We start from the raw sequence: 16732 nt of genomic DNA on the forward strand, positions 1-16732 counted from the left end.
TTTTTTTTTTTTTTTTTTCCTATGATGGCATGCACGGCTTGTGCGTCAGCNTGTTTTATTGGTATTAACTATTGCTATTTATACATGGTTTATTGTTTGTACACATTTAAAGGTATTTGTTAGTGTGCCGTCGGTGTAGAGTGCCGACGGTGCACGCTGAGGGTTCATGGGTCGCCCGGCGGTCGATGCTGACGGTGCAGCAGGATGTACGATCGTGCTCGTACAACGCGCGAGCGATAAGGATGGGTAGCTTGGGGTCATTGGACAAAATTCTACGTGCTCACGCACCAGACTATAGTAAGCAAGAGAAGTATGCGAAAAAACCTTTCTGACAGCAATGTGACTTATAAAACAATAACCTAAGATCTAATTTACCTTCAAGGCAGCGGCGGTATAGAAACCCTTGCCGCAATCGCGGCATACTTGCTGCTTGCCGCTGTGCGATAGAAGGTGGTACATCAGACTGTTTCTGTAAACCAAATAGTTCAGCATTATCCATGGAAATAGAATCTGCAAACAGCCTGACGATTAACGCCAAGTACCATTTTTTTCATTAGTCTTATGCTCAAAATCTTGGAGTATTGTTTGTGACTGGCATTAAAATGTAATATTTTTTTTATGGTCAGGAAAATATTTAAATTTGTTATACCCAGCAGCCGCGGGTGCAGCTCTGCTAGTAAGTTATATGGGGCTCTATCTGCTAGAAAGACAGGGCCTACCCAGTAAAAACCTGGCGTTGCCCTTGGTGAGCCATAAAAGTCGGGAACGCAGGACATCACTGTCGGCATTTCGTCTCAAACATTCGTCCGCGTTCCTTCCTCGGCATTCGGCTCGCCAAAGGTAGCCTTTCGAACTAAGCGTCACAGACGCAGCGTCTTTAGCTTTGGTTTTGTGCCACCAACGCCGCGTCACTAACTCGCTTCGAAAGGTTTAGCTTCGGTCTTAAGAGCAAATGACGATTTGTAAGAACTATTTATTAGTCTAAACAAATAAAGAAATTTTGACTTTGACTTTGACTAAAGGTAGCCTTTCGAAGCGAGCGTCTATAGCATCAGTGGCGCCGCAACTGTGACGCCGCGACAGAGCGACAAATAGATGTTCTATGCAAATGTATGAAATTCTAGGGAACGTCATTCGAACGCAGCGACACTGTCGCGGCGTTAGTGACGCGGCGATTGCGATCTGCACGCGTTGGTGTGGTTGAAGCATAAAGGTAGCCTTTCGAACTAAGCGTCACCGACTTTGGTCTTGTGCCGCCAACGCCGCGTCACTAACTCGCTTCCAAAGGCTACCTTTAAGACCAAAGCTAAAGACGCTGCGTTTGTGACGCTTAGTTCGAAAGGCTACCTTAAGTGCGGAGTTCCAACCAAGGAAGGCATCGTTACGCAGGACAAGATGTGGCGTCGCGGCCTCTATAAAAAAAAAAATGTAATTTGTTCGTTCGTTCGTTTCAGCCAAATGACGTCCACTGCTGGACAAAGGCCTCCCCCAAGGTTTTCCACAATTTTGTGGAGGCTGTAATTTGTACCTGTGCAAGAACACTCGTCCGCACTGCGTGCACTCGAACTTCTTCTGCGGCTTCTTCTTGGCGTCGAGTTTGTCTGGCGGCGGTGCGTCTGACAAGATGTCCTCAGGAAACGATGGCTCCGGGTTGGAAAACACCCTGTAGATCTCGTATGTACCTGTGCAAGAACACGCGGCCACACTGCGTGCACTCAAACTTCTTCTGCGGCTTCTTCTTGGCGTCGAGTTTGTGTGGCGGCGGNCCGGGTTGGATACCACCCTGTAGATCTCGTATGTACCTGTGCAAGAACACGCGGCCGCACTGCGTGCACTCAAACTTCTTCTGCGGCTTCTTCTTGGCGTCGAGTTTGTCTGGCGGCGGCGCTGGCGGCGGCGACAGCGGCGGCGGCGGCGCGTCCGGGAGAATGTTCTCCGGGAATGATGGCTCTGGGTTTGATACTTCGGCCTCGAATATCCTTTGGAGGACCTCCTCTGTGGGTGGAAGAAAGGATTGTGAGTTACTGTGAATAGGTTGACATTACATGAAACTATATTTTTATAGCAAAATTGTTATACATAGGGTGGATTATAGGCCAGTAGAATTAAACACAAAAATGAATTAAATCGGAGCGCCCCTTTCGGGGGCCCCCACCACTTAAGCACAACTCCGTCGAAGTCGAAAACCTAGGAGAGTCTTAATGGGCAACCAATGAAGCCATTAAAGCAATAAAATCTTTTGTAGGAATTATTTCTACTGGCTCTAATTCTACTAGCCTATAAGCCTTATAACAGGAAAACGTCCGTCAAATTCTTCCTGTCATTGTGACAATAATGTGGTGAGTGGAGGGAAGTGGGCTGAGGAACAGCACTTTTGAGTCTTTCTTTTGAATAACTGCGTATGTATGTGACTTTGTTGGTGTACCTAATAAATAAATTATGAATATGATAATAATGTACCACCCCTCACCCCACGACATAGCAAAGGCTACGCTAAAACTTGCGGGTGCAAGGAGCGAGTGCAAGCCATCGCGTGCGGCCGCCCATTCAAGCATGGAAATGCAGGCCAGCGATTGATGCCCGCCTCTCGCCACGCGTCACATGCATAATGCATGCGCCCGCGCAAAAGACAATGCCGGAAATGGGCGTCTTTTTTTTTTCGCGCGGCCATCGACCAAACCTTGTTTTTTGATTACAAAATCCCAACTAATATTATAAATGCGAAAGTAACTCTGTCTGTCTGTCTGTCTGTCTGTTACGCTTTCCCGCTTAAACCTCGCAACCGATTTTGATGAAATTTGGCATAGAGATAGTTTGAGTCCCGGGAAAGAACATAGGATAGTTTTTATCCCGGTTTTGGAACAGGGACGCGCGCGATAAAGTTTTTCTGTGACTGACAAAATTCCACGCGGGCGAAGCCGCGGGCGGAAAGCGAGTAGTGTAATAAACCAAACGTACTATGACATGTATACCTCTAAACTCAGTCTGAACTGAGTTACGAGCGTTAGAAGTTTGATGATTTACATACTAGATTTGCTTTTTGCGCGCAAGTTTTGTAAGAAATTGCATCAAAATAGTGACATTGTATGTGTAAACAAACAATACCATCCATTAAAGGCCCCAGACATCAGTGTGGAGCAGAATCAGCGCAATAAAAAAATAGCGCAATATTTTGTTGCAATTTCTTACAAAACTTGGGGCTTGGGGGAGGCCCCAAGGATTTCCACAAAGACCGGTCCTGCGCCGCTTGCATCCAGGTACTTCCCGCGACCTTCACCAGATCGTCGGTCCACCTAGTGGGAGGCCTGCCACGCTACGTCTTCCAGCTCGTGGTCGCCATTCAAGAACTTTCCTGCCCCAGCGGCCATCAGCTCTTCGAGCTATGTGCCCCGCCCACTGCCACTTGATTTCAAGTGACTTCACTTGATTGATTGAGTGATTTCACTTGAGTCCAAGGATATTTATTACAACTGTCTACAGCATTTTTGCGCACGGGTTATCCATAGCTTATATTTTTATTGCTTTATGACCTAGAAATAAGAATAACAACAAAAAATTGTTCTGAATTTGCTTTTATGTGTAAAAAATAGAAAAATTCATATCAATGAATGTATGAAACGTGAACATAGAGATGATTCAATTGGTTGCCAAATATATTTTTTTCTTTCTTTCTTTCATTCTTTCTAATTATTAAAACATACCAAACATCCATTTAAGATTAATTCTCACAAGAGAAAATTTAAAATAGAGTCCAAATATTTATTGAAAATGAAGAGTTGTAATTTCCTGTCATGTTCCATAGAAGATTTTTCGCATAAAAATCTAACCCTATCATTCTTTCAGTATACTGGCCTTGGTAACGTCGTCTCTCAAATCTCACTATATTTTGATGAAAGCGTGCCCCTTTTTCTTGCGAATAAGCCCCCATAATTATTTATAAATATATCCCAATGAGAATGGGACGTGCATCTTTAGAGACATTCTACTATGAAGATGGAAAATTCAAATCGCTATAACTTCTTAAAAAGCAAATATTTTCGATTTGTAATCGCACTTTTTTATATAAATTTGCTTATATAATCAGAATATAATAAGTAAAATCCATGCGCAAAAAAAAAATTGTTTTTTTGTTGACCGGTGTTATTTATTATTATTATTACCTTTGAAGGGTGTTCACATTACACCGGATCACCGGATCCGAAATCCGAGCCGAATGAAGTGCGGGGAGCACGGGCGCGGCGGGGTGGGCCGCAACTCGTTCACATTACTCCGGTCCGGTGATTTTGCCGGCATTTTGTAGCGACAAAACGCTCGGTAAAAATGCCGGGCTCGGCGAAAAAGCCGGATCCGGGATAATGTGAACAGCTTCATACAATTTGTACCGCCGCTAGGCCTTCCGGCGATTTTACCGGACCGGGAGATCTGCCGGTCCGGCATAGTGGGATGGGAACCCGGCCGTACCTTTGAGCTGGTGCGGCTCGGGCGGCGGCTCGCGCGCGGGCGGCGCGGGACACACGGGACAGTAGGCGCCATCCGCGCCGCAGCGCGTCCCACCCGCCCCGCCAGAAGGGCTGGCCAGGCTGTCATTCCGCATGTATCTTCCACGCACCCTCGCACTTGTGCTACGTGTAAAGCCTGATTCGTGAGCACGTAGAATTTTGTCCAATGACCCCAAGCTACCCATCCTTATCGCTCGCGCGTAATTATATTGCTGTCGCGACTGTGCGACGGGAGCCCGCAGTGAGTGTGCGAGCGCGACAGCAACATAATTACGCGCGAGCGATAAGGATGGGTAGCTTGGGGTCATTGGACAAAATTCTATGTGCTCACGGACCAGGCTTTAGACTTAGATACGAACCTTTGAGCTGGTGCGGCTCAGGCGGCGGCTCGCGCGCGGGCGGCGCGGGACACACGGGACAGTAGGCGCCGTCCGCGCCGCAGCGCGCCCCACCCGCCCCGGGGGGGCTGGCCGGGCTGCCGTTGCGCATGTACCTGGAATGGACAGCTGATTAGTTGGGACAAAACTAGTGTCTTTAATTTTGACTTGAACCATACGTGAATTAATGGGCAGCAAATTATTGGTTGAAACAAGGTTCTGGAATGGAGGCCGCGTACCGGAACACGCAGCGTGGGACGTCCACCTACAAGGTGGACTGACGACATCGTAAAGGTAGCAGGGAAGCGCTGGATGCAGGCTGCTACCAATCGATCAACGTGGAAAGCATTAGGGGAGGCCTATGTTCAGCAGTGGAAGTCCTATGGCTGAAATGATGATGATGATGAAATTATTGGTCCCGATTTGACCACGCCCTTTCGCAAAGCAAAATGGCTACAAAAGTACCTTAAATTGGGCGTGGCATGTGTTAGGACGCCATGCGTTGCCCGAGATTCTATACGGCCGTTCGTGACCAAGGGATTTACGAACGGATTTTCAGAAGAAAACCAAGTTTCACAAACGTAACACAGAACTAGATGTTGTGCTCGACGAATCAGCGACATCGATCGATGAGATAACTAACAGTGGCTGTGTGCAACTGCCGACTAATGTTAATGTAGAGTGTGAAAATAATGTTTTTTAAGTGCGTGGAAGTGTGGTCTCTTGTAAAGGCACCGGCTAGCTACACATGAACAATTATTATACTATAGGATAGAACTAAGTCCCTAGGTATCCTAATTCCCTAGTTCCCTAACCTACAGCATAAATGCCCGTGTAATGTGCAACGATTGCACTATGATGTTAGCCAAAGAAGAACGGTCACGCCCCATACAAAAAAAACCCAGACCCGACAGAAACGAGACATACCTCAGTTTTTTTGTCATGTCTTAATTAGTTAAATTATATATTTTTTATATTCGAAATCTATGTATAACACCAAAATATTACCATTTGTTTTTGTTCAGGCGTTATACAAAAACTAATACAAAATGCATATTTATCACCAAAATTGGTAAATGTATGTACCTAAATGTCTATTACAGCTGCTATAGAATGTATCTAGGTGACCTGGAGATACAGCCGGATTATACAGGGTGGTTATACATATGGAACGATAAGTGATCTCCCTCGATTATTTCTAAACTATACAAGATATCGAAAAACTAGTTACTGATTCTGAAAGTACTTCACGAGCTCTTTCAAATGGTACCAATAATAGGTTACAGATTTATGGAATCTGGTAACATTGAATTTTTGGATTTTGTAACTTCTCGTTTCCACCCTGTATAATCCAGCTGTATCTCCAGGTCACCTAGATACATTCTATAGCAGCTGTAATAGACATTTAGGTACATACATTTACCAATTTTGGTGATAAATATGCATTTTGTATTAGTTTTTGTATAACGCCTGAACAAAAACAAAGGGTAATATTTTAGTGTTATACATAGATTTCGAATATAAAAAATATATAATTTAACTAATTAAGACATGACAAAAAAACTGAGGTATGTCTCGTTTCTGTCGGGCCTGGGTCACAAATGACCGTTCTTCTTTGTTGCTGATCAGAGATCAATGTTCGTCTGAACAGGCTGGATAAAAAAAGTGGGTGATCGTGCTCTATGGCGTTCCTTCGAAGGCGTGTGATCCAGCAATGGACTGCTACTATCTGAAATGTTAGTGCACCAACTGACCAGTGGCGGATGTGGTCCTGGTGCACGTGCCCGTTCTCGACGGTGAGGTGTGGCAGCAGCGAGTGGTCGTAGGGCTCGCCCGCCTCGTCCACCGCCACGTGGATCCCTTCCATTAGGTCTTCGGGCTCGCTGAACTCGCTCATGTCGTCCAGCTGGGAAGGAAACGTTTGTATGAGAAACTAGCAGAGATAATGCAGGTCGCAAACATGTGTACGGACAATAGCTTCTTTCGAGCCTCGTCGTTTTGCTTGCGCCCGCGCGTACGAGATGCCAGCGCTGTGTAGATTTGGCGTTCAGCAGCATTGACGTCACAATGGCGCTGAGCCAGCGTTCGACGCTGCGCTCAAAAGAAACTAGTGTGGGAAAGGTCTATTTCCTATACGCGTTTCGCAAACTTTTTTGCAAAGATAGCGCAAATAATACGCGAAAGATTCGTTGATAAGTACCTACATAGAAACACGACAAAAAGGTTTTTTTCATAATTCCAAATATCTTGAGACAAGTCTGTGAATGGCATAACTAGTATACACCCTAATCAATTAATGTCTTTTTACGAGCTGTCAAAACGACACCCATTCCCAGATTTAGTATCACAAACTTAAATTTAGTATGACAAAATTAGACATTATTGCTTGATATCTCTAGCTCAACATAAAACATTAAAATGTATACTAAAAGATTAAAAACTTCAAATAACACAAGTAATTCTACCTTATGCACTTCCTTGATATGCGCTTCACACTGCTTGAGCTTCCTGAAGGACTTATTGCACTTGACACAGCTGTACACCTCCAGTTTCTCCAGCTCATACATTTCTACCTTCTCAGCCTCTGTTGCAGGCGCCGCGGGGTCCTATACATTTGAACACATTAGAATAAGATCATCAGATTGTGGATTGATCACGTTTGAACTCTATACTGCGGGATAAGGATGAATGTTTACACAATAGTTACCAATGATATTTGAAGAAAAAAAATACCGACGCGTCGGGCTTCACAATATTTTGGATGCAGAAATTCTGTTATTTAAGCCAAATCCTAATAATATTATAAAGGCGAAAGTTTGTGTGGATGTCTGGATGTTTGTTACTCTTTCACGCAAAAACTACTGAACGGATTTTGATGAAACTTTACAGTATTATTGTTTATAACCCAGATTAACATATAGGCTATAATTTATGCCGATCTGTGACATTAAATTTCACGCGGGTGAAGCCGCGGGCAAAAGCTAGTTGTAAAATAAATGCTAATAATTATCATCTGTTTGAAGTTGAAGTGGCAATGGGCATATAATACGCAGAACTGACGGCCGATAGGGCAGCCAGGTTCTGGAGTGGAGGCCACGTATCTGAAAGATTAGCGTAGGATGTCCACCCACAAGGTGGACCGACAACCTCATAAAGGTAGCAGGAAAGAAACCGGCCTTTGTGGAAATCATTGGGGGAGGATGTTCAGCAGTGGACGTCCTATGGCTGAAATGATTAAAATGATGATCACCTGTTTTAGGATAAGACAGTCAAATATTGTTGTGATAAGTAACTCACCTTATCCATATTGGCTATGGTATACTGCAGCTTATTACTAGAGTAGCTGAGCGTCTTATCACTCGAGGTGTACAGGATGTGCTTGTCCATAGGTTGGTACATCGTCTTAGGGACAGTGTTCTCTAGTGACTGGGACAGCTCCATTATGGAATCTGGTAATGCTGCTACGTTGTCCACAATGCAGGTGTTGGTCATCTGAAAAATAATTTAATATTACTATTTTAACAGAAATAATTGAGAAGTTTCTGCTACCTTTATGATGTCGTCGGCATTGGGGGAGGCCTATGTTCAGCAGTGGACGTCCTATGGCTGAGATGATGATGATGATGATGAATTGAGAAGTTTAGAATGACAGAAGAAGGTAGCGGGAAGGCGCTGGATGCAGGCCGCCACCAACCGGCCATTGTGGAAATCATTGGGGGAGGCCTATGTTTAGTAGTGGACATCCTATAGATGAAATGATGTATTAAGTAAAAAGTTGTTCTACACGTTTGTGTAGTGTGTGTTTGTGCGTTTGCACTCTTAACATCTGGATACCAGCTTGTAGTTCCGACCTCATACTCTTGAGAACACCGTCAGGTTTTGACGCGTGGATCCCACGATTTTGGCAGGGAAAGTCCCATGATGTACTTACACAAGGAAAGCAAGCTCCCTAACCACAAAAACACTGGGGAGAGCTAAATCGCATTTATTTGCCTTTAGATAAATAAGATGGCAGTAGTGTCAGAGTAAATAAAAATGAGTAGGTTATCTTCATAGAAACGTAACGAGCGCGGTTTCTATGTCAGCGCGCCAATATGTATGCGGCGCGCATACACTGACAAAATTTAACGGGGATTAGCGGGGTATTGCGCCGACACGTATTGGCGCGCTCACATACAAACCGCGCTCGGTGCGTTTCTATGAAGATGACCTACATATTTGTATTTACTCTGGTAGTGTGCTGCTACTTCTCAGCAGTCACGACTTTTCAACTTTAGAGAGAATCGTGGATGCTAAATGATTTGATGGTGATAAATACCTTATGTTGATATATGGATCTGAAACGTGGTCGCTTACTATGGGCCTCATAAGAAGGCTCAAGGTCATCCAAAGGGCGATGGAGCGGGCCATGCTTGGAGTTTCCCTGCGTGATCGAATCAGAAATGAGGAGATCCGCAGGAGAACCAAAATGACCGACATAGCTCGCAGAATTGCTAAAATCAAGTGGCAGTGGGCGGGGCACATAGCTCGTAGAGACGATGGCCGTTGGGGCAGAAAAGTTCTCGAGTGGCGATCACGGGCTAGAAGACGTAGCGTGGGCAGGCCTCCTACTAGGTGGACCGACGATCTGGTGAAGGTCGCGGGATGAGCCTGGATGCGGAAAGCGCAGGACCGTTCATAGTGGAAAACCTTGGAGGAGGCCTTTGTCCAGCAGTGGACGTCATTTGGCTGAAAAGAACGAACGAACGAAATACCTTATCAATAGCCAGATCCGGCACGGGGTTCTCGATGATGATGGTGTGTGGCTCGTAATGCTGCTTGAGGTGGTGGTAGAACTTCAGCTGGTCCTCGCCGCAGAACTCCCCGCAGATCTGGCAGATGAAGATCGGCCGCACCTGGTGAGATTACAGGTCGAAAACTAGCTAGGTGTACCCCAAGCTGTAGGTATTGAAATTCAGGGTGTATATTTCTTCAGCTTTATTTGTATTTTATCCAGGATAAAAACCACAAAAAATAGGAAAGTCTGAACCGTCTTAATACCAATCGTCTTCTGTTTGAAAACCTGTCTTTCTTACTTCCTCACTCATTCGGGAGACTGTTTTGAAGAATTGGCGTTATGTTGAACAGTGACATACCTGGTTGGTTGGTTTTGGTACTCGATTTAAACTTAAAAGGAATTAACATTACATAAAAATGTGATACATAAAACATGTCAGATCCAAAAGGAGATTATTATAGTACTCAAATTAAGCAACTTTTGTATGGGAGTTCATGGGACCAACATCCAAAACTAAAAAGTAAAAATACTTCTCTTATCACATTAGTAAACACCGAGAGAGAGAGAGAGAGAATTTTTGTGTTGTATTTGAGCAGCAGAACAGATCTAATAGGGATATTCTTTCCTTAGTAATCATAATATAGAAAGAGGCTTTCTTTTTGGTATAATATTGAATGTGTACTTTTAAAAGTCAAGTTACGTTAAATTGATTTGCGAATATTTTTCGTAAACTGAATGTACTGACCTCATGTGTGATATGGTGAGTTTCCGTAATATGCTGCTGATGTTGAACGCTAGCTACGAAGTTGTCTGGTAGTATCTCCTCTTGCTGCACTTCGTCTGAGCAGTTTATTACTACCAACTGAAAAAAAAAAACACTTCCAATGACTCTTGGTTCATGTTTGGACAAGGCATAAAATAATTTTTCAGATTTGGCAACAAAACTCTTTTAAAAAGGTAAATATATGATTAATTCCGCCCGAGCAGACGCCGCCGCATCTCTTCAGTCCGCCCGTGACCATGACTCGTGCAACCGAGTCGAAATGTCGGGAAGGTCAAATCCCATGAAAGTTCAAAATATTAAAATTTTCAGACATGGAAAACCAAACAATTACCTGCTGCTGTGGAGTGCTATTCCCGTTATTTCGTTTCAATTTCCTAGAGATCCTCTTTTTGTGCGGCAAACTCTTTTTGTTTTGCTTATTTTGAGCGGGAGATGCACTCGCACCTAGTTCTAGCACTGGGCCGTCCGAGTCTGTGAGCATTGGCGTATCATCCTGAAAAAGAAAGATAAATTATGAAATATTGAGAGAATAAACACGTAAGTTTGCTGTTATTTACTTGACAATGAACTGTTCGCAAATATCATGATACTGAGTTGAGATATAATTAAGTTTGGAATGATTGGTTTGCTTGAACCAATTTTGAAATGCTGAACCTCCAAAATATTTTGAGAGTTCTCCTCCAGCACCAAATCTCAAAATCGGCACCATACTATAAAATTTTCGCCTGTTGAAGCAACAAACTATTGGTGCCAATTACTTATATTACTTATTGCCAATCAGCAATTAATATAAGTAACATTAAGATTTCTTCGTTATATTTGCATGCTATTGTTGATGGCTGGATAGGTGACCATATTTTGTTATTTACGACCTTCTGTACACCCTATTCAAAGACAAATATTTCTATTTATATTACCAAATACCCTACCTAATACTAAGATCACTACACTATGACAATCTATACTAATATTATAAATGCGAAAGTAACTCTGTCTGTCTGTCTCACTTTCACGTTTAAACCACTGAACCGATTTCGATGAAATTTGGCATAGAGATAGTTTGAGTCCCGGGAAGGGACATAGGATAGTTTTATCCCGGTTTATGAAACAGGGACGCGCGCGATAATGTTTTTCTGTGACAGACAAAATTCGACGCGGGCGAAGCCGCGGGCGGAAAGCTAGTATGAAGATATTTGGAGCAACTCACCTTAAGTATAGTTTTGGTCTTATTGTTGAACCAGTCGGCTTCCTGGTTGCGCATCTTCATCTCCTGCAGTGGTGGCAAAGGCGGCAGGGCGGGCACTTCTACTACTAACCCTTCTTGCTGCTCCTATAACAAGATATGAGGTAATCAGAAACTACAAAATGTTTTCCATTTGATCAATGGTCTCCTCTCGCCCATGCATGGTATGTCTGGGATAAGTACTTGCCGTCGCTCTATCGCATTCAATAAGACTAAACCAGTGGTCCGCGGATCACTGGTGGTCCCTGGAGGCATTCCAAGTGGTCCACGAAGACATCGTAATAAACAAGTGACGTGACGTGATGAGTCAACGCAACGCAAACGGCGCACAGTGGCCGAGAAATCGACCTCCACTTTCATAGGATTTTGAAAAAAAAAAAAAGTGATCCCTGACAAGACAGAAATTTGGTAAAATGGTCCCTCGTGACTAAAGGTTAAAGAACTAGAAAGAGGGTTACACCTGCCGAGCTCGATATGGCGTATTCTATTTCATCAGTTAGATAATTTAATAAATAACTTACCAAGCTCTGTCCATTGAACAGCCTCATTGGAGTATCCAATATAACCGACGTGTCCACATCTCTACCGGGTTGTACCTGAGAAAAATAAAAAAAATCTAAAATTACATACTTTATTATACCAATGAAAAATTTAAGACTGCGACATCATTTTAGTACACTAGTACTTTTTAGAGGACCTCGTCGACGCAGAGCGCTGTGCTGGCAAGACAACGACGCTCGAAAGACGCTAATCTAGTGTGGGAGGTCCCTTAAAGCTTGAGATTCAACTGTGTTGATACAGCGGTGGTCACAAGCAGAATCAGTTTACGTCACTCAGAAATGTAATGGAATGTTATGCGACAGTTTGGAATAACATTTTGGAGTTTTGAAGCAACATAATCACATTTGGAGCAAAAATCAATGAATGCCAGATCTTCGTTATTTTATTAAAGCTGAAACTTTCGAGCGTTCTCACCTATGAAGGTAAGAACGCTGGACCATCATGAAATTTGGGTCATCAAGCCACAATGACCGATAAGTTTCGCGCGAGATGCTTTTGTTTCTAGCGCTCTGTATTCCTCGTACGCTGCAAGTATTAGATTATCACAACACTCACGGAGGCGTGCTTGTGGTGCGGCGCGTGTGGGTGGTGCAAGTGCGCCACGAACGCCGCAAGCCGCGTGTCCGTGTCCAGTAGCTCCTCGCCCCACTGGCCCTCGCCCACCGGCTCGCCCACTGACACCCCCCTGTCCAACAGGCAAGTAAATAAATATACATGGACCGATAACAGGCTATTGATCATAATTATTTTCAGCCTGGTTGGTAGTGAGCGTGAGTGGAGGCCATGCACCGGAAAACACACCGTGAGACGTCCACCCACAAGCATTTTACATTGTGCTACTACTATCCTATGCTTGTACTATGGGTATCAGACAACTGATATAAAACAAAACATTTGAACAAAAATGCCCCCTGTCCAACACGCAAGTAAATAAATATCCAAGAGCATTTTACATTGTGCCTTGTTATGCTTTGAACCATGGGTATGAGACAACTGATATAAACAAAATATTTGAACAAAAATGCCCCCTGTCTAACAGGCAAGTAAATAAATATCCAAGAGCATTTTACATTGTGCCTTGTTATGCTTTGAACCATGGTTTTGAGACAACTGATATAAACAGAATATTTGAACAAAAATGCCCCCTGTCCAACAGGCAAGTAAATAAATATCCAAGAGCATTTTACATTGTGCCTTGTTATGCTTTGAACCATGGGTATGAGACAACTGATATAAAACAGAATACATACGAGCTATCGTACAAACGTATCCACTTTTCATATAGCTAATAAGTTATTGCTAAGTAAGCGTTTGCGCGGTTGACCCAAATTAGCGTCAATCGCATTGAATACGTTATAGCAATAAACCAGTGTATTTTTAACAGTCACTCAAACTGGTCGTTATCATTTTTTTTTTTTTTTTTTTATCATTCCACCTCTCTCCCGACCCTTCAGCATCACTCACATCCTCATTGCATAGCATCCTTACCCTAGCATTCTTTAATGTAGGAGTTACGCCCCACAGAATATTTGAACAAAAATGATATAGAAACAGTTTTTATGTAGGAAAGAAGTACAAAATGTAACCACATTTTTAATATTTTAACAAAGAATAATGTCTTTCTTTAGGATTGGTTAGGCAACAGGAAAGTGCCAGTAGTAGCCAGTGTAAGATAGTGGCCACCACTAATTATTAAGGAAATAATGTGAACTACAAGGCAACTTACAACTTAATAAACTAGCTGAACGGATTGACTTGTTTCATTGTACTCTGGGTGAATTCACAAAAATGACGCTTTTTAATTTGTGTTATTCTTAGGTTTATTTGTATATTTTCATTTAATTTACTTATATTACTATTGTTACGTTCCTGTCATATTTCGCTTGTCTATTGTATTGGATTTCTGTAAAAATAGGCTTAAGCTTCGAAATAAATAAATAAAACTTATTGAACATACAAATCTACTAAGCACTTTTTATCATTCCTTTGGATAGTTTTGGATAACTTTGTTATTTCTTTAGGTAAATTAATAAGTAGGTATGGAGAGTACTTAGGAGACAATCAAAGAAATAATGTAATTACCGGCACAAATGAGAGTGTGAGTAGCTCTGCGGGTGCATGACGGTGACGACACGACCCCCTTCGTCCTCCTGGACATTGAGCGGTAAGCCATTGCTGTCCACGTGCACCGACTGTGAAGCAAACTATTATTATTATTATACAATATGTTTCACACACAATAATTAATTTATGTATAAAACTACAGGTTTGGATTTGTCTGCAAGAAAATAAGTTAGGTTTTGTGATAAACATTATTTCCAGGAATTTTAATTTAATAAAATTACAATGAAGAATGTTCACTAATTTTGTTTTTTAGCTTACTGTATTCTCTGTTAAAAATAAAAAATACACGTGAAAGAATTATTTCGATACGTTAATTAGTTTCCAAGATATTGAATTTTAAAAGTGCGGGCGGCGGCCGGCCCGCCATTTTATGCGCGTGACGTCATATTACAACGACTGGCTCATATTTGTATGGGTGGAATCTTGCAAACTGAATTAAGACCCACTTCCAGGCAACCGATTAAGCTGAAATTTCGCAAACACATGTGATTTGGATGACCATGCAATATTATGATGACATGGAGCTGATCTGATGATGGAGCTGGAAGGTGGCCATAGGAACTCTATAATAAAACGACTTAAATGCATCGAGTTTGGGCTCGTTCGTTTTGTATTGATGAGTATTTTAATTCTATATAGTAATCGGGGTCTAATGATGGAGCTGGAAGGTAATTCGCAATAAAACGACACAATCGCATCAAGTTTGGGTTTGGTTCAATTTTAATTTCTGTGATGGGTCTGGGTGTTAATATGTATAATAAGTTTGTATTTACAAAAAAAAAATATTTAAGTATGTTTATATCCGTTTTCTAGTGAGCGGACGCTGTGAATGTACGTCACACGGGGTCACGTGACCGCCGGCGGGACTCAATATTTAAGCGAACTTTGAATGCCTATAAAATCATAACTACTGGGTATTTTTGAATGAAATAAAAACTAATGTATTTGTAAATGTAAAAGCTTAACTGTAACATAGGTTTCAAGTGATTTTGCATACCTAGTAACATTCTCAATTATTGAAGTGCCAAAATAGTAAGATAACATGTAAATCATATTTTAGTTAATGTATTGTACCAAATATGACAGTAACTATAAATCTGTTCGAAATATAAAACAATGTAACTAATATAACAAAAAACATAGCTTCTACTATAACCAGACAATATTATTTTTATCATTAATTATTTATTAATTATTGTAATATAATTTTTTAAATGGATAACCAACAAAAAATACAAAATAGAGATGATATTTTATGGATTCGCATGCAAGATAATTAATTAAAATAATTAATTTATTAATTATTAGGAACATTTTCCGCATCATCTGCTATTCGGAATACGTAAGAAGAACGAAAGTTACAGAACACTTGCCTCGCCTGTCTGGTGCGATGTTATGTAGTGAGTTACAGTCTCGTCCATTTTCCCATCCAGGAGATGAGAATCCACGTTTCTCATGATGGTAAATTATCAACAAGTTTTGTGTTTATTACATCTTTTGTGAAGTAGTCTTGGTTAGGTTGACAGCTGCTTTTTTCAAGGTCACAATTTATTTATCTTGATTGAACAGTACCAATCATCGCAATTTTGTAAACAGATAATGATTACACATATTAAATATTTTAATTATCTAAGCTAAAATTAATTTTAACTTGGTAAACTCAAATCACATCACAAAAAGCCTTTTTTTTTCTGTTCGCTGCATTTTTTTTTTAGTTAGTTACAAACTTTTTTTATGCCTTTCGATTTGAATGAGGCAAAGACATTCACAAGTTCACAACACAATCCAACAATAGAATCTTTTATGATTTTATCCCAAAATAAATCTCGGATAAATAATAACAATAAAAATTAGGTTCAAAGTCAAAGTCAAAGTCAAAATTTCTTTATTTGTTTGGACTAATAAATAGTTCTTACAAATCGTCATTTTGCTCTTAAGGAGCCTCTACATTAGGGTGTCCCGAAATGTCTTTTTTTATATTTTCGCTACACAAGACCCCTCAAAAGTTGCGTCATAAGATGTAGATTACCGTAAAAATAATTAAAAAAATATAAAATAATGTCTCAAGGGCTCTACCGGCATTTTTATGTCTCANTGGCACGCTCGGCTTCATACAATTTTTGACACATGCTGCATCTATCCATATCTGTGGGAATAGGTTTGGTTCGAACTAGCAGAATTCATATTTTGACTTGTTTTTCTCAAATTTTCTACTCCTTCGGCGAGGCTTTTGGTATTATTTCTGTTGTGGTTTTATTGCTGTAAGGTATCGCACCGCAGTTTATTGTTATAATATTACATACTTTTAGCATAAATTTAACAAAAATTTAGCAATATATGGTAGTAATATACTTTTTGTTTTTTTTT

At 41.5% G+C, this 16732-nt stretch overlaps 1 protein-coding gene across 2 annotated transcripts; it reads right to left on the bottom strand.

The window, feature by feature from the left end:
* Positions 1 to 232: 232 nt before the first annotated feature.
* On the bottom strand, positions 233 to 16205 carry LOC114350153 (uncharacterized). 2 transcript variants are annotated; one of them, XM_028300823.1, is made up of 15 exons: positions 15739 to 16205; positions 14324 to 14433; positions 12797 to 12926; positions 12202 to 12276; positions 11645 to 11767; positions 10769 to 10930; positions 10399 to 10515; positions 9631 to 9771; positions 8174 to 8368; positions 7342 to 7482; positions 6631 to 6782; positions 4859 to 4992; positions 1841 to 1995; positions 1683 to 1720; positions 233 to 469 (listed from the first exon to the last, which is right to left on the bottom strand). In XM_028300823.1, exons 1-15 carry the CDS (start codon positions 15820 to 15822, stop codon positions 367 to 369), a joined length of 1860 nt encoding a protein of 619 aa, XP_028156624.1. In that variant the 5' UTR covers positions 15823 to 16205; the 3' UTR covers positions 233 to 366. The 2 variants fall into 2 exon arrangements, with proteins under 2 accessions (XP_028156624.1, XP_028156623.1); XM_028300822.1 differs by lacking the exon at positions 1683 to 1720 and having other exon boundaries at positions 1803 to 1995; positions 15739 to 16204.
* Positions 16206 to 16732: the final 527 nt, after the last annotated feature.

The sequence above is a fragment of the Ostrinia furnacalis genome, unplaced genomic scaffold (assembly GCF_004193835.3).
Source record: "Ostrinia furnacalis isolate ACB-3 unplaced genomic scaffold, ASM419383v2 OfSCF0791, whole genome shotgun sequence".
NCBI classification, from domain to species: domain Eukaryota; kingdom Metazoa; phylum Arthropoda; class Insecta; order Lepidoptera; family Crambidae; genus Ostrinia; species Ostrinia furnacalis.